This window comes from Lygodium microphyllum, chromosome 2 (assembly GCF_053477565.2).
Source record: "Lygodium microphyllum isolate KBCC chromosome 2, Lygodium_microphyllum_v1.1.10, whole genome shotgun sequence".
Classification (NCBI taxonomy): Eukaryota; Viridiplantae; Streptophyta; class Polypodiopsida; order Schizaeales; family Lygodiaceae; genus Lygodium; species Lygodium microphyllum.
The window spans coordinates 70764725-70786207 of NC_141136.1; the positions used below are offsets into that span (position 1 = coordinate 70764725).

Below are 21483 nucleotides of genomic sequence, written 5' to 3' on the forward strand. Positions count from 1 at the left end.
TATCATATTCATTTCTTTGCACACTATCGACAAACAATGCAGGATCTCTTGTTGAAGCCTATGTTCTGCATACACTTGACAAATCATACAGCTTGAATAAACATTGCAGGGTATATCATTGGACCCAACATCCTGCATACACTTGAATAAATCACTACAGCTCGGTGCACTGAAGGGATTGCAATAGCCAAAACAGACAGCTCCGAGCCAGGCCAAGCATTTTTGTGATCAACCCATAATGTCTTACAATATCACCAGTACCAACAAATGCATCGAGATTCGACATTCTAACCCAAAGGTTTCCCCAATCTTTGTCCTTTACTAATGTTTCTACAGGTTATTGTCTATTAGAGATACAATACAATTTTGACCAACACAAGATTCACATAGAGCTGTTATTAGCCAAGATATACCTTCACAGAAGGGGGGCAAGAGTTATTAAATCGCACACGAGGATAGTTTGCTGTATGCCGTGGTAATACTGATGTACTTGGCTGGGAATACAAGCAGTCTTGAGATAGATCATGCATGCTGCATGTGATGCTGTTCCCAGACACAGAATACAGATGTCTTCCACCAGATGCAGGCCAGTATGCTGTTGACTTGGCAAACATGAAGCTTCCAGGCTGTCAACAATTTACACTCCCTTGGTAAAACTTCACATATCCATGCATAACATGAAAGTTGAAGAAAATAAAAATTAATGAGATTTTGAATACAATGATATATGAACAAACCTTAAGACATTGCCAGTCTGTAAATTCCCATCTTTCAATACCTCCAAAAGCCTTGATTTCAATCCTTACAGGAAGCCAAGTGGTTTCATCAACCAAGACATGGCCTAGCATCTGGACTCAACATGGAAAAGGTACTCAGAACATGTGTCAGTCTCAAATGATGAACAGAAATTACATGAAGTCTGTTGTGAATGCAGGATATGGGTGTGATTAGATCTTCCATTTTTACCTTCTTACCCTTTATACAGACCGACAGCATGAGCTCTTTGTTAGCAGAAGAATTCTCATACTGTAGACTATCTTCTCTTTCGATTATCAGTTTTTGAATCCCCTCATCTGTGAGCCAGTAGCCCGTTCTTATCCAGACAGAAAGAAGGCAAATCTGAAGGGAAATAGCAAGATAAGCAGATCCTTCTAATTATCTTTCTTGATTAACAGAGGAAGATCTTAGGCACTCAAAGCTACAAACCCAACTATTATTTTACAAACAGGCCAAGACAAACTTCGGCATGAGTATTAAAGAAAAATGAAGATGCAATGAAGCATGGGCATGAATGGGATGAAGATCAAAGACATGAATAATGAGAACTTATAGCCTTACTATGTACACACTTCAATAAAATAATCAGCATCTACTTGCAGTCGGGAATATTCTTTAATCTCGTCGACGGCAAGAAAGACACTTAGATGGTGATGAAAAAGAGAGCATGTTGTTGAACAGACCAATATACAGCAGTAGAACATGTATAATGATAGCCATTTCTTCTTGTAAACCCCGTTATTGACTTAACAACAAGAAGCAAAAAGATTGATGATAAAGCTAGAAGCAGCACTCTGGCTTCGCCCATAAGGGACGAAATCAAACACCAAGGGGAAGGAACTCACAACAGATGCAGCAAAATAGAGGTGCTTGTAACATGACACATGCAACAGAAAGACAATTGCAATGGACAAAAGGCAAGGGCAATTGGCAATCCTGTTGCAACAGCAATGGCTTAGAACTTAAAGCAGACACTGCTAAGAAATAGTTAGCCAATATCAAAATGTAAACTTCTTCACAAAACAAACAGTGAAGGGAAACTTTGAGAAACACATAGACATAACTTGATATGGCAAGAGAAACTCTTTGAAAATGGAAGTTTCATAGTTGTCAAGCTAGAAAATTATCATTTCCCTATGTTTTCCACATGTCTTCATCTTGGTAGGAGCTCATTTTAACCCTCAGAGCCAAAGGCCTTGCTTGTAAATATATAATCTACTTGCCACATTGCAATCCACTAAGATTGGCCAAAGACACTGAAAGACAGGACAGGGAATGGGAACAGGGAAACAAGGATGGGATGGGCATGAGATGGCATATTTATCTGTTACTAAAAAGCCATTAGAATATGCATACCTTCATATGTAGTTGCAAAAAGGAGGGCCCTATGTGTATGTACGTGTGTGTGAGTGTGTGTTTTTGGGGGCTGGGGATGTTTGTTGGTTGGGGCAAAGAGATTTAAATATGAATGTGTGTGCACAAGTGTGTCTCATCCCACCTTTTTACTCTTGCAGCTTCTTCCAAGGATCACTTCAGCAACCTTTGTTTGATTGCCTCTCTCAGAGTCTCTCTTCTTGAGTTGGACCACCATATATATTAGCTTTTTACTTCGTTCTTTTGTTGTATTCTCACAAAACATAACACCCACTTTACATTAATGCAATACATCCAACTCATTTTACCAAACAAATGATGGTGAGGAGGGTCATCCAATCTGGGACAAGTCCATCTAAATAGTTTCAAGTGGGGGACATTGATCCAGTATCGTAGGGGCCCTTCCCATTTAAACCCCTTTAACTATGTCAAAATCAGCATGACAAGGGGGGGTCCATTTGGTGACAAGTCACACCATTGTTCTCCTACCACACCAGCATCATGATCTCTATTATTTTCATGCATAGAATTACTCAACTAGGCATAACATCCATCTATTCACTGGAAAACATCTGAATGCGACTTACAAGTTTCTTCCATCCAACCAGTAAACAAAGGAGGTAGATAAAATAAGCTCACGAGCTGTTGCCACAGATCAGCAAGTGCAAATGGCTGAGGCGATTACCAAATATTGGATTGGCCACTCACAAATACCTTGACCAATTTACCCTCAAAGCAAGCAACACAAATCAACATCCTCGCAAACAGCTCCAAAAGAACATCGTTCTTCACTCACTAAGCCTTAGCAATAACTTCTAGTTTCTGGGAACTATTCAAGATAAAAAGTCCGATGGGATCACTCAGTCATATGGTTGAGAACCTCAGCAAAATCTCAGCAATATCCTCAAATCTCTAGGAACTAATTGAGATAAACAATGTCGCGGGATCATAATCCTGTGGTCAAGTGAAACCAGCCTTCCTTTCCATGAAAGGGTGGTAATGACATGATAAAACACTAATCACAGCAAGCATGAACTTCATATATACTGAAATGAAATTGTTATGAAATGAAATTGTTACCAATCAATCTTGGACAATGGACACCTGATTGGCCCCAAAAATTGGCACACCTTGCAGTATTTCTTTCGCTTGAATTGAAATTAATTTGAAGTACACCAAGAATCTCCTTCAATTTCCAATTCCCCTTGCTGCTCAAGATGGAAAGCAAGTCCTAAATTCAATTTGCCCCTTGATTCTACAAGGATTGGCCTCCAACTTGAAATTCAATTATGGAAAGCAGGCCTCTTGGAATCCTTTGGAATTTTTCAAATTCAGCAACTGAATTCCAAGTCCCAAGCCTCAATTTCTGAGCACGCTTCCCAAGGTGGCTGTCAAATCCTAGTGTTACGTATCTGGTAGAAAATCTTTTGACGAAATCTCTGCCGACAGCCCTCATTTCGTAACAGGAAAATGGCTCGAGAGATCCTTTCCTCTCACCACCCAACCTCGCCTAGAAGATTGCTAGCTCCTCCTCCAAATTCGACTGCCAGCTGTCCACTTCAGGTGAGTCCTACTATTCTTAGACTCACTTACTCTCTAGGCTCCCCTTGACCCCATTCGGGTGCCCAAGGCCCCCGGACGGTCATCCCTCACGCCTGTCTCCCATAAGTTAAATTTATTAATGTAACATTTCCTTCCCCTTAAGAATCGGTTTCGTTCTCGAAAAGGATACTTGGAAGGTCCAATTGTAAATTGGAAAACCTTTTCCTTAAAGTACTTACTTGCTCCCATGTTGAGCTTTCTTCTGAACAATCTTTCCATTTGACCAAATATTCTTGATAAATAGTATTCCTTGTTCGTCTGTTACGAACATTTAATATTCTTTCTGGTTCATGTGGATTAGATTGGTCATCTAATAGCTCCTGAATGTTATCATTTAATATTAGATTGTCCAAATCACCCAGCTTCTTCCTTAGCTTACTTACATGAAAAACTGGATGTGTTTTACTACCAGCAGAGTAGTTGAAGCTTGTAAGCCTGTTCTCCCACCCTTTTAAGTATTGTGAAAGGACCACAATACCTGGGTGAAAGCTTTGGACATCGTCCCGTTTTCATGGTTTTAGTTTGTTCAGGCACCTTAAGATAGGCCAATTCTCCTTCTTCAAAGATGTCTCTTTGATGAGAATTTGCATAAGCTCTAGCTCGATTTTGAGCTTTTTTAATATTTTCTTGAGCACATTTTAACATACTATTCATATCCTCCAAAAAGTCCTTGGTTGCCTGAATCTTTTCCTTATGCAGTCCCACTGCATGAGGAGCTCTGGGCAGAACCCCATACATTAGTATAAATGGACTATATTCAGTGGAAGAGTGCTTGGCACTATTATATGCAAACTCTGCTATCGGTAGATACTCTTCCCAATTAGTTTGCCTTTTACTTACATATGCCCTGAGCATATCTTCAAGGATTTGGTTAACCCTTTCAGTTTGCCCATCAGTTTGCGGGTGGTCCACCATACTCATGCTAAGTTTAGTATCCAACTTCCTAAATACAGCACACTAAAATTGACTATCAAATTTTCTATCTCGATCAAAAACTATATTTGCCGGAAGGCCATACAATTGGTATATGTTCTCTACGAACAATCTAGCCAATTCTAGTGTTTTAACATCAATTGAAGTTGGAATAAACCTAGCCATTTTGGTTAACCTATCCACAATCATCCACACAGAGTCGTGCCCCCTCTGTGTTCTAGGTAACGCAACAATAAAGTCCATGGAGATACTCTCCCATTTTCCCGAAGGAATCTCTAATGGGTGGAAAAGTCCTCCCATTTTCAATCTTTCAGCTTTATTAACCTGGCATTTATTACATTTAACCACATAGTCAAGGACGTCTTTATTCATTCCAGGCCAATAGAACTGCCTTTTAATAAGACTATAAGTCTTATTAACTTCTGGATGTCCCGCACTAGGGGTATAATGACACTCAAAGAGTATCTGGCGCCTTATTTCATCATCTTTCGGGACACATACCCTACCCTTGTAGAGTAAACAACCATTATCAATGATAAAATTCTTCCATTTGAATCTCATTTGAGCAACCCCTAATGCTCCATTTCCTTATTGAACATCCTCATATATTCCTTCCTCAGTGGAGGCCCTTCCATTTGGATCCCCATTTTCTATTGCTTCCCATATGTTGGAATATGTCGTATCAACCTCGCATTTTCCTTTCAAAGATTCAAGTAAATCGGAAGTGAACTGAGTAAAACTCAATTCATTTATGATGGGCATTCTGTTGAGTGCATCAGCCACTATATTGTACTTCCCCTTTCTATACCTTATTTCGTAGTCAAACTCTTGAAGGAATTCGGCCCATCTGGCTTTACGCCCTTGTAGATCCGGTTGGTCATTAAGCCACTTAATGCTTTCATGATCCGACAAGATCAAAAGTTTGGCACTGTACAGATAGTGCCTCCATTTCTTCATTGCATGTACTATTGCATACAGCTCCCTCTCATAAACAGAATAATTCCGTTTTGCACGATCTAATTTCTTGCTTTCAAAAGCAACTGGTCAACCTTCTTGTAATAAGACCGCGCCTATCGCCTTATCACTGGCATCGGCTTCAACCACAAATGGTTTATTAGGATCCACAATTAAATGTACTGGAGCTATAGCAATAGCTACCTTAAGTTTTTGAAAACTTTCATTTTGGTCTATTATCCAATTAAAGCTTTTCCCTTTCCCTTTCAGTTGATCTGTCATTGGAACAGCTATTTTGGCATAATCTTGAATGAATCTACAATAAAATCCAGATAAACCTAGGAAGACCTGCAGCTCTTCCAGGTTCCTTGAAGATGGCCATTCAATAATTGCCCTTACTTTTACTGGATCCATCTTGATTCCCTCTTTCGAGATCATATGCCCCAAATATTTGGCCTCTTGTGAAAAGGATTCACATTTAGTTTTCTTCGCATAAAGTAAATGGGTTATTAACTATTAAGTATTCCAAATGTTCTTCTCTTGATTTACTAAAGATCAAGATATCATCCAAGAAGACTACTACAAAGTATCCTAGATAGGGCCGTAACACACTATTCATCAGCTTCATAAAAGTAGCTGGTGCATTAGTGAGGCCAAAAGGCATCACCAAAAAATCATAATGCCCATATCTAGTACGAAATGCTATCTTAGGAACATATTGTGCCTTACTTCTTACTTGGTGATAGCTTGATCTTAAGTCTATCTTTGTGAAGAATTTTGCCCCTTGTAATTGATCAAAAAGATCTTCCATTCTGGGCATAGAAAATTTATTCTTCACTGTTATCTTATTAAGTGCTCTATAATCAACACAAAATCGCATAGAACTATCTTTTTGCTTTACCAATAAAATTGGCGAAGCCCAAGGTGAATTACTGGGTTGTATAAACCCTTTATCAAGATAATGTTTAATTTGTCTTTCAACTTCTTGGTGCTATATTTCACTTAGCTTATAAGGTGGTTTAGAAATAGGGTGTGTATCCCTATCTATGTCAATTGGGTGATTTACATCACCCCTATCTGGTGGAAGGCCACTTGGTAAATCAGAAGGAAACACATCTTTAAATTCATCTAACAAACCACTTAATTTATTACTTACATTCAGCTCATAAACATAAGAAAATTGTTCCTTTATATTACAGAAAGTAAAAGGGTTCTGTACAGGAAGGGACCATAACATATATACCTCACAAGCTTCCTTCTTTATCAGCTTCTGAACTTCAATGAAACACAACAAAGGGTTATCAGATACTTCATGTTCACCTTGAATCACAAAAGTCGTACCATCCCTTTCAAATTCCAATGTATTATGATGATAACTACGTTTTAAGGATGGTTCCAATCACCATAGCCACTCCCTCCCTAAAGCAATATCGGCTCTTTCCATATTCATAATTTGGAAATCAAGTTTATCTTTATATCCTTGGATCTCAATTTCCAAATTGGATACCATTGTATCCCATATTTTATTATCCTGACCTTGCATCATACGAACAACATATTGATGCCCACTCTTTTGTTGGGGAAGTTTCAATTTTTTGACAAGTGCATAATTTATGAAATTGTGGATGGCAAAGTCATCAATCATGACTCTAACCCTCTTTCCAGCTATTAATCCATGCACTCTAACTAAATCATGTGGCCCAAAAGTAGGCTACCACATACAAGTTAACATACAACACCTGTGTTGTATATCCTTGTGCAAGGCCTCTAAAGATTTATACTTTCCATGCCCCTTTAATTCTGGGGTCTGCACTACATGGATTTGTTTTTCTTTTCTCTTGCCCTTGTCCTTATCCTTTCCTTTATCTTCCCCCTTTTTCCTTTGAGGGCAATTCCAGGCAGCATGGTTAGGGGATAGACAATTGAAACACGGCCTTTCTTTTTTTGCCTTATCAAAGTCATCTTGATAACGAGCAACGGCCCACAGGCAACGGCCCAAATAGATTACGGGTCCAACTTTAAATCGTGAACCCAAACTCTCCGTGCGTTGCGTAGCTGGGCGAGAGATGGCCAAGTGATAGTTGATGCGGCTCTGATACCAATGTCACGTATTTGGTAGACTATCTTCTGACGACAACTCTGCCGACAACCCTCATTTCGTAACAGGAAAATGGCTCGAGAGATCCTTTCCTCTCACCATCCAACCTCGCCTAGAAGATTGCTGGCTCCTCCTCCTAATTCGACTGTCAGTCGTCCGCTTCAGGTGAGTCCTACTATTCTTAGACTCACTTACTCTCTAGGCTCCCCTTGACCCCATTCGGGTGTCCAAGGCCCCCGGACGGTCATCCCTCGCGCCTCTCTCTCATAAGCTACATTTATTAATGTAACACCTAGTTTCTATTGTAAATTAGGTTCTTGAAGGAAGCTGTGAATTTGAGCCCAAATGGATTCACCAATAGTGACTGGAGCATCAGAGGCTATAATCTTCAAAGAGAAAGTACATCAACAGCAATCATCAACTTCCCAAGGTCAAGAATATGTAGTTGCCTTCACCAAAATGGTCTCCAATGGTTGGGAAATGGCCCCAAGAGTGCTATTATATTTTGGTAGTGACATGTGAATACAATTAGGACTGCTAGAGAAATTTATTCCCTCTTTAGAATCCCCCCCACCCCCTCCCCTAGGGCCTTGTATATATACATATTCACTTTTAGAGCACACTTAGTCTTGTAAATCTTCTTCATTGATAACTCTCAATACACTTTGAGTTGTGCTCTCTCAAGCTTTTTATTCTCCAAGTTATGTACTTTCATCCCTCCAATCCTAAATCCAACAATTGGTATCAAAGCAAGCTTCAACCTCTTGGGCAAAGTTGTCAACACCCTCCACTTGACTTTGTCTAATTGTGATGAGATTTTACGAGCATTCAAAGGTGGATATAAACTGAGGGGCAAACCCGCAAAGGCTTGGCATCATCAAATTTTTAATTCATGTTCGTTTTAGCCTCTATTTGCACTACTACATAACTACACAATAGTGACAATAGTGCAAATAAGAGTCCTTACAATCTTCATTTATACTCTATTACATAGCACAGCTTGGTTTTGTGCATGTTTTCCTCTATACAGGTAACTTCTGCATCAAGAACAGCCAATGGCCATGGTTGGAAACAATGATGTATTCCATATGTTAGATGTTGTGAAGATAAGCTGGATAGAACGAACTATTCATTCTGGGCTTATATGATGCATCATGTATCGGTCGCAATGGTATCATTATATTGTATCACATCACCCATGATCTAAGAGAGAGTGTTAGCAAATTAATTAGCTCATCAATTATGGATCCACCCTATTCACGACAACTCCTATGGCAGTCTCTATGACAAGACCTCTATACCAATATCCTACACACATTGTCAGAAGTGGGTGCATCGATGGAAGTGTACAAGACTATTGTAATAGACTGCACAACACAAGCGAGGAGAGACAACACAACAATAGAGGAACATTGCAAAGAGAACTATTAGCTTTATTTATCCTCATGTGTAAACACACATTTATTGTGTGTAAAAGTATGTGTTTAGATTGGAATACCTTTTGCACCACTTAGGATTAAATAAAGGTCAAAAGGTTACCTAACAGCTTTCCCAATAAATTCAAAACCTATCATTTATACTTTCAAGCCACATCTCTCACTTGCTAAACCACCTTTCTCTACATATTTACATTCTATCACTTGTACTTTCAAGCCACATTTCTCACTTAATATTATCAATCTATCTATTCAGTTTCTGTACTTGCAAGACTCTCTCTCTCTCTCTCTCTCTCTCTCTCTCTCTCTCTCTCTCTCTCTCTCTCTCAAAGTTCTATAAGCCAAAACCTATTGGTCACACATAAGCTCCATATCCAATGGTGATATCAGAGCTGAATTCGACTACACCTCAATCAGTCATTGCCACAACTCCCTTGAAATGGAAGAGTCGCCTCATTGAAGCCCACACCTCCACCCCAAGCCAACAAGGAAAAGAAAAAATAGTTGAAGATCAAGAAGAAAGAGAAGTTGAAGAAGTGCACCAACGTAGTAGTCTGCTCCACCTTGACACAACCTATAGTTTCCATCTACTTGTCTCGTTTGTTGGCTAGTCAATCTATCCCTATCTACCTGCACAGTGTCATCACCGTTGACTTTGGTTCCTTGCTCCATGCTAGGTAAAAAGGAGAGAGAGAAGAGAAAGAAGAAAAAAAAATGTCTCCAATTTTGCCCGTCTAGACTACCGCCTACCATCCCTTAGCTCACACTGCTAAACACATCTGTCTGTTGAGAAGGGAGATGACAGCTCTAAAATGAAAGTACACAATAGACAATAGAGAGAGTGAGAGTGAAGACATAGCTCTACACATGATGCAATACCCGAGTGTGTAAGTGAAAGTACAAAGTACAACCCTTAGACATTAGGGTTGTTAAAGCGCGTTCACACTCGAAAGGTATAAAGTATGGTAAGGGACCGAACTATATAACATAAACACACAATATAGAGAATAATGTGACTTCAGATAAAAACCTCTCGTAGGAAGAGTAGAAAGAGCCCCAATGTCCTATTGTGGATCGCCGATACTCCTCTGTGAGCGTAGGCGAGTCAATCCCTAAAAACCCCCCTGGAGTGAAAAGTGATCAACATACAAGGATTATAACTAACCTTTTGTATATCAATTGTTACCAAGACATATTGGCTCAATGATTTCAAACTAATTTGATGCTCATGTACTTTGAAAGACGATCTGTATTATTTAAGTGTTTTAAAATATAATTAAATATATATCTTTCTATTTAAGGATGGTCAATAGCTAAAACACCCTATAATTATACTTGGGTTGTCATTGATGAGCTGCCCAAGAGAAATTAAAAATTTAGTTGAGTAGTAAGACTAACCAAAAAGCTCAAACGACTAAGACTTTTACACTCAAATAGTCGCATTGATTGGAAGCCCATATAATCAGTGGTTTCACAAGGCGAAACCAAATGCCTATGATCAAAGAAACAAACTATAAACTAGTGAATCTATATAATGAAGCTCTCTATAAGCTAAATTTGGCGACTCTTAAAATTTACGAGATTACTATTTTTTGGAGTTGTTGAAATGGAAATTTTATTCATATCAAAGGCTCTGGAATTTCACAAAGAACAATTTTATCTTGAATAGCTATCTCAAATTCTTAACCATTGTAGAGATTTTTAAGTAGAAGGTTTGAAAGTTTCTTTCTTTAGAAAAGTGACATGTGGCATCTAAAATAGGACATGTGCCATTTTGAAGAGACAAGTGTTCTTGTAGCCTCTACTTTTCACTTTTGAGCACTCAAGCCCACACCTATATATTAGAGATGTTTCTCTTCATTTGGAATAAGCTCTCATGCTAAAATTTCAACCACATACTTTGTATTCTCCTATATATATCTCATCCAAGAAGCACTTTTTACTTAGTTTAATCTAATCCAAACACTAAAAAAGAAAATTGACTTGCTACCTGAGTTTCCAAAAATTAAGATTTCAAAACCCTAATTTTCAGAATTGCAGCAAATCAACAGTTTATATATGACTCATGCACTTAGTGTATGTGGTTTTATTTCAATAAATTCCTGTAAAGAGGGAGGGGCCGGTTCTCTCAACGTAGTGTTGACTCTCTCTCTCTCTCTCTCTCTCTCTCTCTCTCTCTCTCTCTCTCTCTCTCAATTTTCATGGTGATAATTGTTCAAGTTGATTAAGTTCAAAGTATTATCATTCACGTTCTTTCCCGTGCTTACATGGATATCAAAGCAAGGACTTCTTCTTTGCAAGAACTTTTCTAGGTGACAAGATCTTTGGACCTAACTTTCTTACCATGTCAAGAGGCAAAGAGAAGAATTTTGATGAACAACCACAAGGCTCCCGAAACGTTGTATGTGTATACTTCTTTGATTATGAAAAGATACAAAGATACAAGGAGTTGAAAGTCGATCTAGAAATTTAAGCTTTGATGAAAAGAAGGGCTAAAGCACGCGCTGAAGTCCTTACCGAGAAGGCTCTTAAGACAAATGGTATTGCGACTACGAAGGCCTATCTTAGCTTGAAAGGTATCAAAGTTATTGATGCAACTAAGTCTATGAAATGTAACATATCACCTATCATTCGAGGATTTATCCAAGCAATGACTTCAAAGTCTCATTATACACAAGATGCCTCCTCTTGTCCCAAGAATCTCTCCATGGAGAAGGCCAAGGAGAGAATGTCAAAGAACCAGCTACTTCCATGGTAGCTGAATATCCAAAGATGTTTTTAGCAAAGAAAAACAATGCTAAAGAAGACTTCAAGCTTGGAGAGAAGAGTGTCAAGTTTGATGTTTTCTATGGTAAGACAGTTTCTCAAACAACTGTGTCTTTTACTAGACAATTTGATGTTGCTTTTGTGGTGAAAATATACCAAAAAAATCAAAAATTAGCATGATCAAATTGCATTTAAACAATGTTGCTTTAAATTGGTGGCTTAAAGTTGTTCAAGAGGGAAAGAAATCTAAGTCTTGAAAATGAGTTTAAGGAGATATTCGACAAGAAGTTTCTTCCTTCATCCTTTGAAGCCGATATGCAATAAGAATGGGATCAACTAGAGCAAAGCCATAAAGACAATATTGAAACATATATCATCACGTTTGCAATTGTTTCTCTTAAATTTACATCTCTTAATGAAGTTCCTTCCAATATGGAGATGAGAAAGTTTATCCATGGATTATATCCGACAGTACGGTGAGCTATCAAGATAGCAAAGCCCGATACTTTGGAAGAAACCCAAGATGCGGCATAAAAGCTAAAGGACTATATATGCCATGGATGCTTAGTAAAGCCTCAAAAGAAAAACCACAGAGGAAGGAGACTAAGATGTTTGACCAAAAGAAGTTAGATAAACAAGAACCAAAGCATAAGAATGGAGGTAGATTACCTTTGCCATCCAAAAAGAAACTAACGTATCGATACTTAGCATAATATACAAGAAAAAAACTATATTTCTCTTGTGGAGAAAAAGAACACATGGCTGGTCAATGTCCTAATAAGACAAAGAAGAAAAACCAGCCTCAAAAGACACCTCAAGCAAATGTTCTACCTAAGGAATCCTTGCAACAAGATGAAACTCTGTCAGAGAAAATAAAGCTTTTTATGGCTTAGGGTAAGATTGCTAATCAAGTTGTTCTCACTCATTTTGATACAAGGGCTACATATCATTATATCCATCCTCAAATTGTTGAAGCTTTACATCTACCAAAGGAGAGGCTTGAAACACCCAAAATGTCAAGTGCTGCTTTTCAAGGAATGGAGTCTGAAGTTACTCCCATTCTTGGGAAACTACAAATTGAGATAGGAGATTATGCAGATCATGAGAGTTTTGTCATGGGAGATCTTGGTCAGTGTGATGTTACATTAGAAATACCTTGGTAAAGAAAAATAGATTCAACCATTGATTGAAATCAAAATAAGTTTAGATTCACTTGTAAGAGTTAAAATGTATCTTTTGACATGAAAGTGAAGGAAAACTCTATTCCCATCTTATTCCATGTACAAATTTGTAAAGCAATGAAAAAGTCTATTTCCTCAAACTTGATTTTTGTCAAAGATTCTAACAAAGAGCCTAGAATTTAAGAGTCCATCTCAAATATGAATGAGAACTCAATGAGTTTCTTAAAGAAGTATGAAGATTATTTTGCAAATACTTTACTTGACAAGTTACCACTAGAGAGACTAAAAGATCATCATATTGATCTCATTCTTGGAAACTCACCTCCAAATAGGCCACCCTATCATGTGAGACCAACAAAATAAAAGGAGATTACGAAGCAAGTGAATGAGCTCTTGGAGAAGGGTGTAATAAGACCCAATTCCTCACCTTTTTGCTCTCCGGTCCTCTTTAGTGTAGAAGAAAGATTGATCTTGGTACATACATAAGGACTAAAAGGTCCTCAACAAAATTACGATTCAGAATAGATCTCCCATTTCAAGATTTGATGATATCTTGGATAGACTAGATGGATCCGAAATATTAAGCCGGATTGACAAGAAGAGTGGCTATCATCAGATAATAATTGCTCCTCAAGATATTCATAAAACAGCATTCAAGACAACTTTTTGGTTTGTATGAGCTTCTTGTGCTACCATTTGGTCTCACCATTGCTCCTACAACTTAATAGAATGATGGAAAGAATCTTTAGAGCACGTCGAAAGTTTACAAGTACTTTCTTTGATGATATTTTGGTTCATTCAAAGGATGAAGAAAAGCATAAGCAATACTTGAAAATAGTATTTCAAAAACTCCGCAAACACAAACTTTATGTGAATGGCAAAAAGAGTGATTTTTTTCTAGAAGAGATTCATTACTTGGATCATATTGTATCCAAAGATGAGATTCGGATGGATCCAAAAAAAGTCAAGGCTATTCTAGAATGGCGAGAATTGAATAGTGTTCATAAAGCTCGAAGTTTCTTGGGATTATGCTCTTATTACTGTTGGAGCTCAACGATGGATGTACAGCAGTTTGAGGAGTGAGAGTGACAGCTGAAGAGAGTCGGAGAGGGAGAGTTAAAGTATGATTAGATTTTAGTGTACCAATAAATGCATTGGTACACAAAGAATAAAATGTATTTATACTTAGGGCACATAAGGGTGTATTCACATATACAGCTAAATAATATGTAAGTACTTTACACGGAGGTCAAACAGGCCTTTATCCCAACAACCTCCCACTTAAAGGTCCAAAGTGAACCTCTAACCAACTCCCACTAGTCGTATGCAATGTTCATGCTGAGCTTTGATTAGACTTTTAGTGAGAACATCTGCAGGATTGTCCTATGTTTTGATCTTGGTCATTATGATGTTGGAGCTCAATTGTAGATGTGCAGAAGTTCAAGGAGGAGTGAGCGTAAGAGTGTGACAGCTGGTGAGAGAGAGAGAGTAGAGTAAAAGTACTATCCAATATCAGTGTGCCAATGATATGTTGGTACACAAAGAATAAAATGTATTTATACTTAGGGCACGTAAGGGTGCATTCACATGTACAGCTAAATAATGTACATGTACTATACACGGAAGGTTCAACGGGCTTTTATCCTAACAACCTCCCACTTAAAGGTTCGAAGTGAACCTCTAATCAACTCCCACTAGTCGTATGCAATGCTCGTGCTAAGCTATGCTTAGAATTTTAGTGAGAACATCTGTAGGGTTGTCTTGTGTTTTGACCTTGGTCAATGTGATTTGAGCATCTTCCAGAATCTGTCTAATGAAGTGATATCGCACATCTATATGCTTTGTGCGTGAATAATACATGGCATTTTTAGCAAGATACACAGCACTCTGGCTATCGCATCTCAAAACTACAGTACCCATAGACATGCCGAGTTCCTCTGCAAGTCTGCTCAACCATATAGCTTCCTTAGAAGCTTCAGTAGCTAATATATATTCAACTTAAGTGGTACTCAGTGCAACGATGTTCTACAACCTGGAACACCAAGAAACAGCCCCACTAGCAATTGTAAAGATATACCTGCTGGTGAACCTCCGAGTGTCCAACTCACCTGCCATGTCTGCATCACAATAACCCTACAAACTAAGTGCACCCTACCCATAGCAAATACACTCTCTTGTGTGCATGAGCAATGTTTGGACGAGTACCAACCATAGCATACGTAAGAGAGCCACAAGCTAATGCATAGGAAACTCCCTTCATAGCATTTGCTTCCACGTTATCTTTTGGGCTGTTAGCTTTACTAAGCTTAAGATAGGGAGATAAGGGTATCCCAAAAGGCTTAGCTTCAGCCATGTTAAATCTGTCCAACACCTTTTCATACCTTTTCAATGTACTTTTCTTGAGATAAAAACAGCAACTTCTGTATTCTATCTCTGCGAATCCTCATGCCCAAAATATGCTCTGCATTTCCCAAATCTTTCATGGAAAAAGATGATTTCAGCTGATTTTTTAGAGCATCCAAGCTGGTCTTTATTTTCCCAGTTGGCAACATATCATCCACATACAAAACAAGTATGATGGGACAGCCATCTATATCCTTTTTCATATACAAACAATGATCTGCATGGCTGCGTGTAAACCCGTGAGATAGCATAAAAGTGTCAAACTTTTTGTACCACTACCGTGGTGCTTGCTTCAACCCATACAGGCTACCTTTTAGTTTACACACCATCTGCTCTTTTCTAGGAACTATAAAACCCTCGGGTTGTTTCATGTAGATTTCCTCATCAATGTCACCATGCAAGAAAGTTGTTTTTACATCCATTTGGTACAGCTCTAAGTCCAATACAGCAGTGAGAGCAAAAAACACAAGTAGAGTGGTCCTCTTCACAACATGTGAAAAGACCTCTTGGAATTCAATTCCTTCCTTTTGTGCATACCCTTTGGTGACCAATCTTGCCTTGTACTTGGGTTTCCCATCAACTGTATTTACTTTGTACACCCATTTGTTTGGAAGAGGCTTCCTTCCTTTGGGCAACGACACAAGATTCCAAGTATCATTTGCATATAGAGATTTAATCTCTTCTTGCGTAGCTAGCTCCCGCTTACTGCCGACTTCGCACGACTTGGCCTCTTTGTATGTAAGAGGCTCACCCTCATCTGTAAGCATCACATAATGCAAGGAGGGGTCAAACCTATGTGGTTGCCTTCTTACGCGTGTAGACCTGCATACCCAATGATCAACATTTTCAAGAATTGGGTCTACATCTGGAGGTAAATTATTTTCAGCATTTATTGGCTGCTGTAAGCTAATTTTAGCATGCTGTTCATGCTGTACAACACCTTCATTTTCATTACCAGCACCTACATTTCCATAATCAGCAAGTCTATCTTGCTGTCCATGACCTCCTTGTGCTCCTATTTGCTGTCCATCATCATCTGGCTCAAAAATAACCAGCTAATCATCAATTTCAGCCTGTGGTACAGCACCATGAGGCTAATTTTCTAAAGTAACAGGTGGCTGCAAACTCTGAAATTTGACCTTATTCATATCTTCATTAGAGGCTAAAGTACGCCTCATTAAACACAACATTACATCTGCGAATAATTTTCTTGGGCTGAGGTAACCATACTCTGTAGCCAAATTCACCCTTATCACCATAGCCCATGAAAATGCCTTTGGTAGATTTTAGGTCAAGTTTGTTCCTCAGCTCATCTCTAACATACACAAAAGCATCACAACCAAATATGCATAAATGGTCCTTTGAGGCCGATTTGCCAGACCAAACCTCCTCAGCGATGCCATTATTTAAGGACTAGTTTGGAGAACGGTTGCAAATGTGAACCGCAGTTTTGAGTGCCTCTCCCCAAAATTCACGAGAGAGATCAGCAGTGGACAACATGCACCGCACTCTTTAACATAAAGCCTTATTATATCTTCCAGCCACCCCATTCAAAGAAGGACTCTAAGGAGCTGTAAGCTCCCTCTTAATACCATGCAAGTCACAAAAAGACTTGAATTCAGTAGATGTGAACTTGCCCCCATTATCAGTTCTCAAGCACTTTAGCTTTCTACTTGTCTAAGTGGTCACAAATGCATGAAAAGTTTTAAAAACAGTAAACACTTCACTTTTCTTTCTCAATAAGTATACCCAAATCTTTTTGGAACAGTCATCAATAAAGGAGATAAAATATGCAGCACCACCCAACGATTTCACGGACATACTACGTACATCAGAATGCACTAAGTCCAAGACATTGGACTTACAAGAGACACCAAAGTAAAAGGAAATTTTTAATTTGCTTTCCAGATTGACACTCATTACAAAAGTCAAGTTTAGAGCCTTTTCCATCAACCCTCTTCAAAGAGGTAAGAACATCAAGTCCTTTCTAGCTCGTATGGCCTAATCTCTTATGCCATAACTCCAAGTGACTGCAAATTTCAGCAACTGCAAGAAACTTGCCATTCAAAGCTTTATAGTGCAAACAATTACAAAGTGCCCTTCTTGGTTCCTTTTGCAATCAACATGGAACCCTTTTTCACTTTCCACAATCCACCACCAAACAATGTAGTGTAACCATGCAAGTCAAGCTGACCAACAGATAGTAAACTCTTTTTAATGCCAGGCACATATCTAACATCTTTCAACACAAGCACTTGCCCATTATCTAAAGACAAGTGTACATTGCCAATCCCATCAATGTTGCAAGCATGGTTACTTCCAAGATACACCTTTCCATAACTGCCTGCATTAAACATAGCAAAACACCCCAAGCAAGGACTTACATGGAAAGAGGTACTAGAGTCTACAATCCAAGTCTGAGTGACACTATCATCAACTGGCAAAAGTGCATCAATCACATCAGCCTTGGTAAGAGAGTCTACAATCCAAGTCTGAGTGACACCATCATCAACTGGCAAAAGTGCATCAATCACATCAGCCTTGGTAATTTGCATATCCTACATGTGACATACAAGGGCATCATAATCAACTGCACATAATACATCAGCCTCTGTATCCAAAAGCTCCTCTATGACTATACTAGAGGCCACATTGGCCTTTTCCTTGCCTTTGGTTGCCTCAGATGCATCTGTCTTATCCTCCTCCTTTTTATCTCTTTCTTCTTTCTCTCTTGTTCCTTCTTGTAATACTTGCAATCAGGTTTCTAATGGCCCTTCCAACCACAGTGATAGCAAGTAATGTCACTCTTTTCCTTTCCTTTGCTCTTGCTCATGTTTCTCTATCCTGCATTTGCATTTTTCTTTTCAGCCTTGACTCTTACATTATAAGCTGAGTTGTTGCCTTCTCCACTAGACATACGTCTAATTTCTTCATTCGAGATTGAGCCTCTCACCCTATCATATGAGAGATTGGGGTTATTGCTGAGAGAAACCACCAAGGTACCAAGGTCTCCCAAGAGTCAGGCAATGTCATGATCAAAAAGATCGCTCTCAACTTACCATCAAAATCCAAATTGGCATCCTTGAGCTGATTTAAAATGCCTGCAAATGCACTCAAGTACTCAACTGCAAACTTTGACTCATCCAGTCACATATTCACCAACTTGTGCATTAAATGCACCTGATTAACAGGTGTGGTGATCTCATAGGTAGTTTTCAGCTTCTCCCATATTGCATAACCTATATCTAAACCCTTAATGTTTGTCAAGATGTCATCAGTGACACCCATCTAAATGTACGCCACAACCTTTTTGTTGACTCTCGTCCAATCTACATCAGACATTAGTACGAGTTTATCTTCTTGCAAAGCATCCTAACAATCCTTAAGGAACAATATGCCCTACATACGGTCTTTCCAAAGGTCAAAGCCATGACCATCAAACCGTTTGATTTCCATCAAACTCTCGATGTCTAAACTGGAAGAAGTTGCAACAATTTTATCACAAACACAAGAGTAAATGCCCCCAAACTGCAAAAGCACAAGCTGAACCAGCAAACACACTATTGTTCTTCCTCGACCAGCAATAAATCTCTGCTATTTGTACATGAACCAACCACCACACGGACAAAAATGCAGAAATTTACCAAATTCTGCACAAACCCCCAAAATTTCAGGTCTAAAAGTACATAAATATCAGCCAATCTAACCCAGCTGAGCAAAATTTTACCGATACATGAAAAGGCCCAAATTTCCGGGATGCAATGTCAAGAAATTTTACTCAAAAGAGCAAAATTTTGACAAATTTGATAAAATCCCCAATTTAATTGAGATCACCACACGCAATGTCTTGAAATTCTGACCTGAATGTCACTGCCAAGCATGGATGAGATAAAATCCGAGAAAAGCCCCAAATTTCCAAGCTCAAATTTGCACAAATCTGAGATCTGTGCCTCTAGTGCGTGGACCCTTTGTGGGAGCTTTCACTCAACCACCAAGACCCACGGACCGCTTATTGTTTCAAGCGTTCCAAGCCGAGCACTAATGGCTACCTCTCACATAGCCGACGCGCCATCCATATCGATGGGTGTAGTAAGCTTACCTTGATGCCGTTCAAGTTACCTCCTCTCCCGCACACTCCGGTAGCTCTACGATCCAAGTGCAAGCTTCAAGCAAGTTCCATCCTCAAACTCCACGCTCCAAGCTCCATTGCCGCGAGCAAGACAAGACAAGAGAAGAGAAGAGAAGAAGAGAGGAGAAGATGGAGAGCTTCTCCTCCTCGGTCCCTCACCCTCACACACTCACTCCCTCACTCTCTCACACTCCCTCTCTCAAGCATGAGCTCAAGCAAGCAAGAACAAGAAGAAGAAGAAGAAGAGGAGAGCTACTTTTGGCCACACACAAGAATGAGCTTCTCATTCACTTTTCAACTTTATATACAAAACCCTAAATCCCTTTTGGGCGGTCATCCCCTTTTCCCCTTTTTACATGGCCGGCCATAGCCTAGGCCATTTTTCCCATTGTCCTTCTATCTTCCTAGCTTCCTGTCCACCGCCCGTCTACATTTACAAATTGCACGGGTGAGAGCCCGGCGCTCTTTTACAAGATTTCAGGGTGCGCCTTTTTATTTTTAAAATGCGTCTTTTCCCTTTTGCCTTTGCCTTGGACTTTTAAGATTGCCCTTGCGCTTTTGGCCTTTTCTCCTTTTCTTTCATCAGTCGGGCTACCTTTTTTCCGCCTTTGCCCTGCGTCTTTTCCACTTCCTTTTGCTTTCTTCGTGTTGGGGTTAACATTACCCCCTCCTAGACGAGTACCAGTCCCATGGCACTCACCGTCGTAGGTAGCAGGCTGTAGCATGCACGAAAGACGTGGGTGACAAGGACGCCTGTGGTTTTCGTGGAGAAGTGTTGGTGGTGGTGTGGCAGAAGGTCCTGGGGGCCTGTTGGTGGCCAAGGTGGCTGGTGGAAGGTTGTTGGAGTTGGTGGTAGGGCTATGCTGTGTTGGGGATTGCATTGATAGCCAGCACAAGTGTTGGTTTGTTGGGGATTCTGCACATGACGATTCTTTGCGGGCTTGTCGGATAGTAAGGGACAAGCATTCAAAGTTGAGTGTTGATGAAAAGCAAACAACACCTTTTACCTGCAATTGGAAAACCTCACATGTGGTCTCTCCTTAAGGGGTAGTGCTAGGCTTCTCATCGTGCACAAGACATATTTTGATTAATTTGGGAGACAGGTCGAACTCTAAGCAAGCTTAGAGTATTGTCCTGCACTTGAGGACCCAAACTGTGGATATACTTCGATGCAGATATTATGTGAGTGCTCGTGCATACTTAGATATTACATAGTTAGGAGACCGTAGGCTAGTTTCTCATAACAATGCGTGGATGAAGCAAAGTTGTCCGTGTGGAGAAGGAGTACACGTGAAGGTATATGAGACATCCTTTGCATTGTGACTGCACAATGTAGCATAATTGAATACAAGAACACCACACTTTCAGTAGCTGGAAACTATTGGACTTGCGTGATGAGTACAGTGTACTTTTTCATGGCCAATCGTGGGGTGCTTATCACCACTACTTGCAATGGTACTAAGGCAGAGTGCAAAAGAAAGTTGTGCAAGTGGGTCAGGGTGACAGGTCAAACAAGCTCCCCAGGTATGTCCTACCCTTGATGTGCCCTAAACAATTGTGGGTGATTGTAAGGGGCTAGGGGACTAGGGACGAAGCCGGTTGGTCACCAGACGTACCTAATTTGAGGACCCCTAGGTGTCGTGCTGTGATCGTGGGTGCTTCTTATCTTTCCATTCATTTCTTTTTCTTTTCTGTTCCTCTTTTCTCTGCTTTTCTTTTCTTTTCTTTTCTCTTTTTTTTTTTGATTTGCCCGAGTACAACCATTACAATATGTTGAGGCTATCAGCCTTTCAATGGGTTGGAAAATGTCAAGCTTCGAAGGCTCAGAAA

The 21483-nt window shown here is 39.5% G+C and overlaps 1 protein-coding gene across 2 annotated transcripts in view; it reads right to left on the reverse strand.

Moving 5' to 3' along the window:
- The window catches only part of LOC148039874 (uncharacterized), a 102967-nt gene that overhangs the window by 53587 nt on the left and 27897 nt on the right, over positions 1–21483 (reverse strand). For both annotated transcript variants that reach the window (XM_087694901.1, XM_087694909.1), the window contains exons 3-5: positions 967–1119; positions 738–848; positions 414–626 (exon numbers count right to left, since the gene is read on the reverse strand). In XM_087694901.1, coding sequence (XP_087551027.1) covers positions 414–626; positions 738–848; positions 967–1119 — 477 coding nt within the window. The remainder of the gene's footprint in view (positions 1–413; positions 627–737; positions 849–966; positions 1120–21483) is intronic.